General features: G+C 43.2%; 1 protein-coding gene across 1 annotated transcript in view; it reads left to right on the top strand.

The window, feature by feature from the left end:
• The window catches only part of LOC121278118 (dynein heavy chain 8, axonemal-like), a 2067071-nt gene that overhangs the window by 291659 nt on the left and 1760767 nt on the right, over nt 1-14645 (top strand). Inside the window, 1 exon segment of the mRNA XM_041188205.1 lies at nt 10681-10878. Within this exon segment, the coding sequence (XP_041044139.1) occupies nt 10681-10878 (198 nt within the window).

Here is a 14645-nt window from a genome sequence, read left to right on the forward strand (position 1 = left end):
AATGGCAGAACCGTTAAGTGCATCGACAGGCAGAGGGATCTGGGTGTACAGGTCCACAGATCACTGAAAGTGGCAACGCAGGTGGATAAGGTAGTCATGAAGGCATATGGCATGCTTGCCTTCATCGGCAGGGCTATTGAGTATAAAAGCTGGGAGGTTATGCTGCAGTGGTATAGAACCTTGGTTAGGCCACTCTTGGAATATTGCGTGCAATTCTGGTTGCCACAGTACCAGAAGGATATGGAGGCATTGGAGAGGATGCTGAGGAGGTTTACCAGGATGCTGCCTGGTCTGGAGGTTATTAGCTATGAGGAGAGGTTGGAGAAACTTGGATTGTTCTCACTAAAGCGACAGAGATCGAAGGGCAACTTGAAAGAAGTTTACAAAATTATGAGTGACGTGGACAGAGTAGATAGTTAGAAGCTTTTTCCCAGGGTGGAAGAGTCAATTACTAGGGGACATAGATTTAAAGTGAGAGGAGAAAACTAGAGGAGATGTACGGGGCAAGTATTTTACGCAGAGGGTAGTGAGTGTCTGGAATTCGCTGCCAGAGGAGGTGGTGGAAGCATGTATAATACTGGTGTTTAAGAGGCAGCTTGACAAATACATGAATAGGATGGGAATAGAGGGATACGGACCCTGGAAGTGCAAAATGTTTTAGTTAGATAGGCAATATGATCGGCGCAGGCTTGGAGGGCCGAAGGGCCTGTTCCTGTGCTGTACCTTTCTTTCTTCTTTGTTCTAATAGCTCCCAGATGCTAAAAACATAAGAAATAGGGGCAAGAGTAGGCCATTCAGCCCCTCAAGCCTACGCCACCATTCAATAAGATCATGGCTGATCTACCCCAAGCCTCAACTCCTCTTTTGTGCCAGCTCCTCATGGCCCTCAACTCCCCGATGTTTCAAAAACCTATCAACCTCCTCTTTAAGCACTTTCAGTAATCAAGTCTTCACAACTCTCTGGGGTAGAGAATTCCAGACCTTCACTGCCCTCTGAGAGCCCCTTATTCTGTAACTCTGTCCCCTAGTTCGAGATTCCCCACTAGTGGAAACACCTTCTCAACATCCACCCTGTCAAGCCCCCTCAGAATCTTGTACGTTTCAATAAGATCACCCCTCATTCTTCTAAACTCTAATGAATAACATTTTAACCTGTTTAACCTTTCTTGATAAGTCAACCCCTTCATCCCAGGAATCAGCCTAGTGAATCTCTTTTGAACTGCCTCCAATCTCAGTATATCCTTCCTTAAATACGGGGACTAAAACTGTACACAATTACTCCAAGTACAGCCACCCCAACACCCTGTACAGTTGTAACAAGATTTTCCTATTTTTAATCTCCAGCCCCCTAACAATCCAGGCCAAAATCCCATTTGCCTTCTTAATTATTTGCTGCACCTGCATGCTAAACTTTTGTGTTTCATGCACATGAACACCCAGCTCCCTCCATACTGCACTTTTTTGGAGTCTCTCTCCATTTAAATAATGGTCTGCCTTTTGATTCTTTCCACCAAAGTGAATGACCTCACACTTTCCTGCATTAAACTCCATCCGCCAAGTTTTTGCACACTCGCTCAATCTATCTATTTGCCCTTGCAGATTCCCTATGTCCTCACACAACATGCCCTCCCACCTATTTTTGTACTGTCAGCAAATTTGAATACATTCGGATACACTCTTCCCCCTCCTCCAAGTCATTTGCTTAGATAATACATATTTGAGGCCCTAGGACTGATCCTTGTGGCACTCCTACTCTGTCTTTCCAACCTGAAAAAGATCCATTGATCCCAACTCTCTGTCTTCTGTGTGTAAACTAATCCTCAATCCATGCTAGTACATTATCCAATACCGTGAGCTGCTATCTTGTGCAATAACCTTTTATGTGGCACCTTATCGATTGCCTCCTGGAAATCCTCAAAGAACTCTAGCATATTTGTCAAACATGATTTCCCTTTTACAAAACCATGTTGACTCTGTTTGATTGCATTAAGCTTTTCTAAATGTTTCGCTATTTCTTCTTTAATAATGGACTCCAACATTTTCACAATGACAGATGTTAGGCTGACTGACCTGCTTTTTGTCTCCCTCCTTGAACAGGGGAGTCACATTAGTGGATTTCCAATCTGCTGGGACCCTCCCAGAATCCAGTGAGTTCTGGAATATTTTGAACAATGCCCCCACTATCTCTGCAGCCACTTCCTTTAAAACCCTTGGATGCAGGCCATCAGGTCCTGGCGACTTGCCTACCTTTAGTCCCATTAGTTTGTCAAATATTTTGTCCCTCGTGACAGAGACTGTTACAAGATCTTTCTTCCCAGTAGCTCCTTGCTTATCGGATATCTTTGGGGTGTTTATAGTGTCCTCCAGATTGAAGACCGGTGCAAAATATTGGTTTAAATTATCTGCCATTTCCCTGTTTCCCATTATCAATTCTCTAGTCGCATCCTCCAAGGGTCCCATGCTCACTTTGACCACTCTCTTTTTATACACCCGTAGTTTGTCTTTATATTTCTTACCAATTTACTTTCACAATCAATTTTCTCCATTTTTATTAGCTTTTTAGTCATCCGCTGCTGGTTCATAAAAAATTGCCAATCCTTTGGCCTACCACTAGTTTTCGCCGCTTTGTATGCCTTAGTTTTTGAATGGATACTCTCCTTGACCACCTTTATTAACCACGGGTGGTTCATCCTTCTCATCGTGTCCTTCTTTTTGACCAAGATAAATTCTGCTTAAATGTCTGCCATTGGCCATCCACTGACCTTCCCCTTAGTCTATTTTCCCAGCCCACTTTAGCCAAATCTTTCTTCATACCTCTGTAATTGCCCTCATTTAAGTTGAAGACACTGGGACCTGAGCTGCTCACCTTCAAATTGAATTTGAAATTCTACCACGTTGTGATCACTACCCCCTAAAGGATCTTTAACTATGGCATATCTTATTAATCCCACCTCATTACATATTACTAGATCTAAAATAATCTGTTCCTGCAGGTTAGGTTCTACGATGTATTGGTTTAAGAAACAATCCCAGATGCACTCTATAAATTTGTCTTCCATGTTACCCCTGCCAATCTGATTTGTCCAGTCAATATAAAGATTAAATTCACCCATGACAATTGTAGCACTCTTCTTACATGCCTCCATTATTTCCGATTTATACTTTGTACTATAGTGAGGCAACTCTTCGGGGGCCTATAGATGACTCCTACCCGTGACTTCTTCACCTTGCTATTCCTTATTTTCACCCAAACTGATTCTACATCACAATCAATTGCACCTACATCACTACTCACCACTGCACTAATACATTTCTTTATTAACAAAGCTACCCCACCTCCTTTTCCTTTTTGCCTATTTTTCCGGAATGTCGAGTATCCTTGAATATTGAGTTCCCAGTCTTGGTCACCCTGCAACCACTTCTCTGTAACAGCTATCAAGTCATATTCATTTATTTCTATTTGTGCCATTAACTCATTTATCTTGTTACAAATGCTGTGTGCATTCAGATAAAGAGCCTTAAGCTTTGACTTTTTACTATTATTGCTCATTCTGGTTCTGATTTCTGCTGCACTCTTCTACTTATATTTTCTGCCCTTTGCTGTCACACTTTTATTATCATTCAAGGAAAGGCAGTGACATATAGTGGTATTGTCACTGGACTAGTAATCTGCTGACCCAGGGTAGTACTCTGGGAACCCAGGTTCCAATCCTACCATAAAAATCTGGAATTAAAAGCCTGATGATGACCATTGCTGATTGTCATCTATAAAGGAAAATTAAAGGCAATGTGTCAAGAGAAGGCCATTTAAGGTCTAACTGGAATGTATGAAAAGCCTTAATGAAGCCTTCAGCATTTGTGCATAAGTCTGCTGTTTACTGAAACTGAAGCTGGAGAAAAGCCATTTGGAACTTCACTGTCCAGAGTATTGTGTTATCTTGCTGGATCTGTTTAAAATCTAAAATCTATTTCAGACTGTTGCTTTAAAGGAATGTAACTGGGGGTCAGGTTAGTTAGGAATTTTAGGAGATATTATAGTAGCAATTGTAGTCTTATGTATGTGCTTGAAATCTTTTAGATTTGTTAATAAATATTTTAATTTAATTTTTAAAATCTGTAAAGGTCTTCGTGGACTTATTACTTCTGAATTCAGTGCACGCATCTTGTAATAAGTACAAATTGTAAAACCGTTATGATAGCGTGACCAAGTTTCCCTCGTGAATTTGGTCCGCCTGGCACACATTTTCTGCCGCATCATAGCAGGTCACTGAAGAGTAAGGTTGTCCTCCAGTTCCTTTGTTGATAGCAATCCTTTGAAATTTTGCCTCAGGAGCATCCAGTATGTGACCAGCTAGCAAAAATGTCACTCAAAGGCCTTACATTTTTCCCCTGAATTATCAATACCTCATCTCAGACCATGTCTGTGTCATTTAATAATTGATTAATTTAATTATTGGTTTCTTTTAATTGGAGTTTGACTACCTACATACATCATGGGCGGAATTCTCCATGCCCGCTGGCAGCAGGTGTGATAGGGGGCATTTGGACAATATGGCGTGATCAGTTTCACAGTGTGGGAAGGCAGGTCACAATTGTCTGCTCAGCCCGCCAATGGTGGGCCGAGTTTCCCACCAACAGTCATCAGGGAGCTCACTGTAATACATCAGCATATCATTAAAAGACCATCCCACTAGAATCTTGGACTCCCGCCGGATCATCCCACGGCGGGAAAGCACGTGGTTCACAACAGCACAACAGGGGACGTGTGCTTGGCGGCCTTTTTTTTATTCATTCACGGGTTGTGGGCTACATTGGCTAGGCTAGCATTTATTGCCTTAGTTGTCCTTGAGTGGTGAGCTGCCTTCTTGAACGCTGCAGTCCATGTGGTGTAGGTACACTTATGGTGCTGTTAGAAGGGTGTTCCAGATTTTGACCCGGTGACAGTGAAGGAACGGCGATCTATTTCCAAGTCAGTATGGTGAGTGACTTGCAGGGGAACTTCCGGGTGGTGGTCTTCCCATCTATCTGCTGCCTTTGTCCTCCTCGGTGGTAGTGGCCATGGCTTTGGAAGGTGCTGTCTAAGGAGCCTTGGTGAATTCCTGCAGTGCATCTTGTAGATGGTACACACTGCTGCTACTGTGCGTTGGTGGTGGAGGGAATGAATGTTTGTGGATGTGGTGCCAATCAAGTAGAATGCTTTGACATGGACGGCATCCAGCTTCTTGTGTTGTGGGAGCTGCACTCATCTAGGCAAATGCCAGTCCATTACATTCCTGACTTGTGCCTTGTAAATGGTGGACAGGCTTTGGGGAGTCAGGAGGTGAGTTACATGTCACATGATTCCTAGCCTCTGACGTGCACTTGTAATCACAGTATTGATATTGTTAGTCCAGTTCAGTTTCTGATTAATGGTAACCCCCTGGATGTTGATAGATGTGGATTCAGTGACGGTAATGCCATTGAACATCAAGGTTGGATTCTCTCTTGTTGGAGATGGTCATTGCCTGCCACTTGTGTGGCGCGAATGTTACTTGCCATTTGTTAGACCAAGCCTGGATATTGTCCAGATCTTGCTGCATTTGGACATGGATTGCTTCAGTATCTGAGGAGTCACAAATTGTGCTGAACATTGTGCAATCATCAACGAACACCTCCACTTCTGATCTTATTATGGAAGGAGGGTCATTAATGAAGCAGCTGAAGATGGTTGGGCCTAGGACACTACCTGAGGAACTCCTGCAGTGATGTCCTGGAACTGAGATGGCTGACCTCCAACAACCATAACCATCTTCCCTTGTGGTAGGTATGACTCTAACCAGAGGAGAGTTTTCCCCCTGCTTCCCATTTACTCCAGTTTTGCCAATGCTCCTTGATGTGACACACTCGGTCAAATACTGCCTTGATGTCAAGGGCTGTAACTATCACCTCACCTCGAGAGTTCAGCTCTTTTGTCATGTTTGAACCAAGGCTGTAATGAGGTCAGGAGCTGAGTGGGCCCGGCGGCACCCAAACAGGGCATCAGTGAGCAGGTTATTGCTAAGCAAACGCCACTTGATAGCACTGTTGATGACCCCTTCCACTACTTTACTGATGATGGAGAGTAGACTGATGGGGCAGTAATTGGCCGGGTTGGATTTGTCCTGCTTCTTGTGTACAGGACATACCTGGGCAATTTTCGACATAGCCGGTTAGATGCCAGTGTTGTAGCTGTACTGGAACAGCTTGGCTAGGGGCACGGCAAGCTTTGGAACACAAGTCTTCAGTACTAATGGTGGAATATTGTCTGCTCCCATAGCCTTTGCAGTATCGAGTGCCTTCAGCCATTGCTTGATATCACGTGGAGTGAATTGAATTGGCTGAAGACTGGCATCTGTGATGCTGAGGTCCTCCAGAGGAGGTCGAGATGGATCATCCACTCGACACTTCTTGCTGAAGGTTGTTGTGAATGCTTCAGCCTTATCTTTTGCACTGGTGTGCTGGGCTCCTCCATCATTGAGGATGGGGATATTTGTGGAGCCTCCTCCTCCAATGAATTGTTTAATTGTCCACCAATGTTCACGACTGGATGTGACAGATCTGCAGAGCTTAGATCTGATCCGTCGGTTGTGGGATCGCTTAGCTCTTTCTATCACTTGCTGCTTATGCTATTTTTCATGCAAGTAGTCCTGTGTTGTAGCTTCACCAAGTTGACACCACATTTTTAGCTATGCCTGGTGCTGCTCCTTGCATGCCCTCTTGCACTCTTCATTGAACCAGGGTTGATCCCCTAGTTTGATGGTAATGGTAGAGTGGAGATAAACTGGGCCATGAGGTTACAGATTGTGTTCGAATGATGGCCCACAGCACCTCATGGATACCCAGTCTTGAGTTGCTAGATCTGTTTGAAATCTATCCTGTTTAGCACAGTGGTAGTGCCACATAACACGATGGAGAGTATCCTCAATGTGAAGGCAGGACTTTGTCTCTATAATGACTGTTCTGTGGTCACTCCTACCAATACTGTCATGCATGGATGCATCTGCGGCAGGCAGGTTGGTGAGGATGAGGTGAAATACGTTTTTCCTTCTTGTTGGTTCCCTCACCACCTGCCGCAGACCCCGTCTAGCAGCGATGTAATTTAGGGCTACTGAGCAGTTGTGCTACTGAGCCACTCTTGGTGATGGACATTGAAGACCCCCACCCATAGTACATTCTGCACCCTTGATACGCTTAGTGCTTCCTCCAAGTGATGTTCAACATGGAACATGGAGGAGCACTGATTCGTGAGCCGAGGGAGGGCGGTACGTGCTAATCAGCAGGAGGTTTGCTTGCCCATGTTTGACCTGATGCCATGAGACTTCCCGAATCAGTGTTGAGGACTCCCAGGGCTACTGCCTCCTGACTGTATACCACTGTGCCGCCACGTCTGCTGGGTCTGTCCTGCCAGTGGGACAGGACATACCCAGGGATGGTGATGGTGGAGTCTGGGACATTATTTGTAAGCTATGATTCCATGAGGATGACTATGTCAGGCTGTTGCTTGACTAGTCTGTGAGAAAGCTCTCCCAATTCTGACATTAGCCCCCAGATCTTAGACAGGAGGACTTTGCAGGGTCGACAGGGCTGCGATTGCCTTCATCGTTTCTGGTGCCTAGGTCGTAGCTGGGTGGTCTGTCCAGTTTCATTCCTTTTTTTGTGACTTTCTAGCAGTTTCTTACAACTGACTGGCTTGCTGGCCATTCAGAGGGCATTTAAGAGTCAATCACATTGCTGTGAGTCTAGAGTCACATGCAGGCCAGACCAGGTAAGGACGACAAATTTCCTTCTCTAAAAGACTTTGGTCAACTGGATGGGTTTTTACAACAATCAAAATGGTTTCATAGTCATGATTAGAATTTTAATTCCAGGTTTTTATTGAATTCAAATTCCACCATTTGTCGTGGCACGATTCAAACCTGGGTCCCCAGAGCATTACCCTGGTTCTCTGGATTACTAGACCAGAGACAATACCACTACACCATCACTTTGTGGGAACTAGAGGTATGTGAACAGTATTGTTTTGCTGAGCTTGCCAGGGTCACCTGTTGCTTTGCAGGCTTCAGTTGTGCCGGGGGGCTGGGGTGAAGTGCCACCCTGTCACAGAGGTGACTGTTGTTTGGGGGGTGTCCGGGGACAACTGCTGCCCAGCTGTGGAGGCGGCAGTTGTTGGGAGGGGGCAACTCCTGCCCTGGCATTGGATCTCATGCACAATAAATCAAGGAGGGGGGCAGGGTAATCGAGGGAAGTGGCCACGCAGTAGGGACACCTGTATAAACTCACCATTCATCTGCAACTGATACAGTTCAGATGCAGCCACATTGATACGATTGGGGTTGGGGTCCTAGGCTGCCCTCCCACGCAAGCAACACAGACACACCAAAGTGCACCAAGTGCTCCAACCTTACCGCCACCACCACCCCCCTGCCCCAGTCACCCCCCCATCCTTTATAATAGACTCTAACATTTTCCCATTGACAATATTAAGCTAATTGGCCTATTGTCATCTGTTTTTTTGTCTCCCTCCCTTTTCAAATAAGGGTGTTACATTGGCAGTTTTCCAATCCTCTCTGACTTTTCCAGAATCTTAGGACCCTTGGAAGATTACTACCAGTGCATCCATTATCTCTGCAGCTATTTCTGTTAATATCCGAGGATGCAACCCATCAGGTCCAGGGGACTTATCGGCCCTTAGCCACATTAGCTTCCTTAGTAAAAACAAAAACAGAATTACCTGGAAAAACTCAGCAGGTCTGGCAGCATCGGCGGAGAAGAAAAGAGTTGACGTTTCGAGTCCTCATGACCCTTCGACAGAACTTGAGTTCGAGTCCAAGAAAGAGTTGAAGTATAAGCTGGTTTAAGGTGTGTGTGTGGGGGGCGGAGAGAGAGAGAGAGAGAGAGGTGGAGTGGGGGTGTGATTGTAGGGACAAACAAGCAGTGATAGAAGCAGATCATCAAAAGATGTCAACAACAATAATACAAAAGAACACATAGGTGTTAAAGTTAAAGTTGGTGATATTATCTAAACGAATGTGCTAATTCTTAATTAGCACATTCGTTTAGATAATATCACCAACTTTAACTTTAACACCTATGTGTTCTTTTGTATTATTGTTGTTGACATCTTTTGATGATCTGCTTCTATCACTGCATGTTTGTCCCTACAACCACACCCCCACTCCACCTCTCTCTCTCTCTCTCTCTCCGCCCCCCACACACACACCTTAAACCAGCTTATATTTCAACTCTTTCTTGGACTGGAACTCAAGTTCTGTCGAAGGGTCATGAGGACTCGAAACGTCAACTCTTTTCTTCTCCGCCGATGCTGCCAGACCTGCTGAGTTTTTCCAGGTAATTCTATTTTTGTTTTTACTAAGGAAGCTAATGTGGCTAAGGGCCGAGCGGGGTTACCAGACATCCCGGTAGGCCTCCATGGCATCCAGCAGTCGCTCGAGGGACCTGTCATTGAAGCAGGGAGGCTGTGGTCTTTTTTCCTTTACTGGCCATGTCTTCCAGGCAGCAGTGGTGAGCTGGAAGCAATGAGTGCTGTTCTTGCGGCTGGACTTTAAACATGGCACCCAGCGTGATGCAGCAGCGATGTGATGGCCGGCGGACAAATAAAAGTTCCGCCATGGAAACGGCGTGTTTTCTGAGAGTGCATAAATAATGAGGCGGGTTTGGGATGAAACTGCGTGAAAACCCGCCATCGTGGTCGGTGGGTAAAACGTCATTTTACCTGCCTGCTACTGCACTTAATGCAAATCTGGGAAAACTCTTTAAAGGGCAAAGTTTCTTTTGCAATGACTTTTGTTACCTGACTTTGCATAATTGTCTGTTGTCTATTGGCCATGACTTTTGCTGAGCTTAGCACATAATATCTGATTTGATACTCATCCAAAGCAGAAATCTCACAGTACTGTTTAAACTTATAAGGGTTTAAATCCAGCTTTAACATAACTATTGGATTAATTACTGTTTCTTCAATTACAACTTAATTGAGGTATACTGTTTGGTCAAGCATCTGTTCCTGGCTTGTTCCTTATTATGTAATACCCTTAATTAATACATGTGAGTGATTATAAAGTACAGAACACAAAGTGGCTTCTTATCTCAGTATTAGCACAAAATTATGTTTTGATCTTGTTAGCTTATTAAAATTGATATAACTTGAAATTAATCTAAAAATGGTCGAGTTAAACTAAAATCTGGTGCCCAGGTTTACTTACTTGGTAGCCAATGGATAGAAACCTGATATAATGGATCTGACACATTTATCTTCTCAGTTGCACCACCTTATGCCTATTAATCAGGTATAAACAATTGGAAAATGAACCCTGTTAAGAATCCAGTAACAATGGCTTTGGCTTTTCATCCAGTTTAGAGTTGGCCGGATTAGCCTAAATGATTCTCACATATCGTCACATAAAAAATAACAAGGGGTGGGTAAGCAAACATTCTTGAGAACCCTGTAGGTTGCTACACCTACAAGATCCAGGATGGAGTGTCAAACATAATTTTTAGTCACTTGGCGTTAAATTTGTACATTTTGCAAGCCTACTGTCTATTAATGCGTGTTATTAATGCAATTCATTTAACATAATAAATATAAACATTTTTCTAAAATCGTTCAAAGGTAATGTAATCAATACTTGATTATATTTACAGATCACAGAAATGGTTGAAGCAACAAAGACCTTTTCTGTATTGAAGACTTCTACAATTGAAGGAATTGAGATCCTCGCAATAAAATATCAGAATATCTATTTGAATCTCAAAAAGAGTGATTATGATATTTTGGACCCTCGGAAGAAAGAGTTCAATTCAGACTATGGTGTATTCATGAAGCAAATCTTCGATTTAGAGGTAACAACAGTTAATGGGTATATTATCTATGGGTAAGGGGAGTGAGACATGGTAGCACAGTGGTAATGTCACTGGACATGTAATCCAGAGGCCCTGCATAATGCTCTGGATCATGAGTTCATATTGCTCAATGGCAGTTGGGGGAAATTGACATTCTACTAATTAATAAATGTGGAATAAAATGATACTTTCATTAATAATAAAACTAGTGGATTGCCATAAAAACACATCTGGTTCACTTGGGGAGAAACTCTGCTGTCCCTAATAGTCTGGCCTACATGTGGCTCCAATGTGGTTGCCTCTGAAATGACCTAGCCAGCCACTCAATTGAATCAAACTGCTCTAACTGGAGGAAGAGGCTCCAAAAACATTCCCATCCTCAATGATGGTGGAGCCAAGCACATCATTTCAAAAGATAAGGCTGAAGCATTTGCAACCACTTTCATCCAGAAGTGCTGAGAGCCATCTCTCAGCCTCCTCCTGAGGTCCTCACCATCATAGATGCCAGTCTTCAGACAATTCATGACATTAAGAAACAACTGAATGCATTGAATACAGAAATGTACCCGAACAAAATCCCTTCTGTAGTGATGAGGACTTGTGCTCCAGAATTTGCTGTGCCCTTAGCCAAGCTGCTCCAGTATATTACAACACAGGCATACACTCAACAATGTGGAAAACTGCCCAAATATATCCTGTACTTAAAAAGCAGGACACAGCCAATTACATCCCCATTAGTCAACTCTTGATCATTGTCAAAGTGACAGAAGATGTCATTGATAGGGTTATCAAGTGGCACTTAACACAACAATAACATGGTCTCTGATGCTCAGTTTGGCCCCAATCTGAAGAGGTTTGCTAATGATTGCACAGAAGTCAGTATGATTCGCAAATCCTCAGACACTGAAGCGGTCTGTGCCTGCATGCACCAAAACATGGACAGTATTCAGGTTTAGGCTGATAAGTAGTAAGTAACATTCATACCACACAAGAGCCAGGCAATAGCCATCTTCAAAAAAAGAGAACCTAACCATCTCCTCTTGACATTCAACAGCAATATCATTGATGAATCCCATTCCCACCAATATCCTGGCATTACCTTTGACCAGAAATTTCACCAGAATGTGGCTACAGAGCAAAGTTAGAGGTTGAGAGTTCTGTGGCAAGTTACTGGCCTCTTGACTCCCCAAAGCCTGCCTTTGATTTATAAGGCCCAAGTCGACAGTGTAATGGAAGACTCTCCACTTGCCTCCATCAACTTCAAATACACTGAAGAAGGTTGACATTAGCCAAGACAAAGCAGACCACTTGATCGATACCCCATTCAACATTTTAAGCATTCATTCCCTGCACTACTGATGCTCAGTTGCAGCACTGTGTACCATGGAAACATCACCGTCTGGCTCAAAAAATCAGCTCAACCTCACTTTCTCATGGGTAATTAGGGATAGGCAATAAATGCTGGCATTTCTCCTGAAGCTCACATCCCAAGGATAAATAAAAACAGCTCATTTTAGTTTGTTAAATTTCATCCGTCCTCCTTACTTTATTTATAGCTTTCCTGCCATTTCCCCCTTTCTTTCCTTAAGAAAGATGGTTGAGGTGAGAACATTTGCAGATTTCTTCACCAATAATGATGAAGTTATGATAACATTTAAACCCAACCATGCAACCAGAGTAACAGTCATCATGGCAACCATAAATAGATTATTGCTTGCAGGAAGTTGAGCCATTGGGGCAGGCACAAGAAGAATAACAAGTTGCATTTATAGAGCACCTTTAACATAGTAAAATGTTCACAGGAGCAGCAAGAGACAAAATTTGATACCGAGCCATGGAAGGAGATGGGAAGACAGGTGACCAAAAGCTTGATTCATCTTGGAGGTATTCACAAGCATCTTGAAAAGTGAGTGGTGGGAATATATAGAGACGGAATTCCAGAGCTTATATTTTAGATATCTGAAGACTTGGCTAGGATGGAGGGCCAAATGGAGTGGAGGATGGGTAAAAGGCCAGATTTGGAAGAATGCAGAGTACTCAAAGGACTGTAGAGTTGAAAGTAGTTATAGGGATAGTGCAGGCGAAGCTCAGATGGACTTGGACATGAGAATAATTTTGAATTTAAGGAGTTGATGGACTGAGAGTCAATGTAGGTCAGCGAGCACCTTGGGTGGCGGGTGAGCTCAAGTTTGTGGAGGGCAAAAGATGGGAGATCAGCCAAAAGACAACTGAAAAATTTGAACATGAAGGGAACAAAAGCATTGATAAAAATTTTCATCAGCAGATGGCCAGGGCACAGTAGGCCATATTTCGGAGGTGTGAGTCTTATATGACGCCAAGGTTGTGAGAAGCCAGGTTCAGCCTCTGACAGCTGCTGAGGGGGAGGAATGGAATCAGTAGCAAAAGAAACTCAATTGTGGTGGAGGACAGAAAGAATGGCTTTTGTCTTCCCATTAATTAATTGAAGGACATAGTGCCTTCCCTGATCTTGATCTTGGACCAGCTGGTTGACAATGGAAGGGACAAGAACGATAATTTGAAGACAGTATATATGTGGAGCCTGACATCATTCTTTGGATGCAAGTATGCAGATGAGAAATATCAAAAGGTCAAGAGTAGATATTTGCAGAGCTTCAGAGGGAACAGGGTGTGGATAGGAAGAGAAGCCATTGCAGGTCAATCTCTGGCTATTCCTGGATAGGGAAGAATGAAACCAGGTAAGGTCAGTCCATCTCAGATGGAGAATGGAGGAGAGGCATTGGAGTTAAATGGTGTGGTCACCCATATCAAAGGTTGCAGACAGTTTGAGATATATGAGGGGAGGTAATCCATGACAGGCATAGTCACAGCCAGATTATCACTTACAATGGCAATTAGTGGGGGAGGGAGGAAAGGTTCACATGATGGGAAATTTAGAAAGTTAAAGGATACTGAGCAATTTGGTTGAGGTTCCATCAAAGAATGAAATACACCCTGGGCACAGTCCATCGTCCCCTGAGATAGGAGGATGCCATAGGTTGATGATAGCGAGAGTGTGATAGTAAGAGTCAGAACATGCAGGCATAAGTGTGCGCCAGCAAAAGGGGTGAAAGACAAAATTAAAGGCTCTTTTTTGAACACATGTAACAAGATAGATAAATGTACGTACAAATGGAACTAAACGGCTATACAGAGAGGTGGTTTCAAAGTGACCAAGATTGGGAATTTAATATTCAAAAGTACATGACATTTCAGAAGGATAGGAAGAAAGGAAAGAGAGGTGGTTTTGCTCTTTTAAGAAGGGATAAGATCACTACAGTTGTGAGAAATGACCTTGGCTTGTAAGATAAAGATGTAGGATCAGTTGGGTAAAGATAAGAAATAACTAGGGAAAAAGTCACTGGTGGCAATGATCTATAGACCCCCTGACATCACCTACACTGTAGGACAGTATAAATCATGAAATAATGGGGGCTTATGGGAAAGATTCTGGGAAGTGGTCTTTAATCTTCATATAGATTAGACAAATCAAATTGGCAAAGGTACCTTAAGGACAGGTTCATAGAGTCTATTCAGAACAATTTCTTGGAACAATATGTTGTGGAACCAACCAGGGAAATTGCCATTTCAGATCTGGTAGTTGTAAAGATAGGATTTTTAAATCATCTCATAGTAAAGGATCCTCTAATGAATAGTGATCATCACATGACAAAATTTCACATTTAGTCTGAGACTGAAAAATTTGAGTCTAAAACTAGAGTCTTAAACTTAAATAAAAACAATTACAA

Source organism: Carcharodon carcharias, chromosome 5, assembly GCF_017639515.1.
Source record: "Carcharodon carcharias isolate sCarCar2 chromosome 5, sCarCar2.pri, whole genome shotgun sequence".
NCBI classification, from domain to species: Eukaryota; Metazoa; Chordata; class Chondrichthyes; order Lamniformes; family Lamnidae; genus Carcharodon; species Carcharodon carcharias.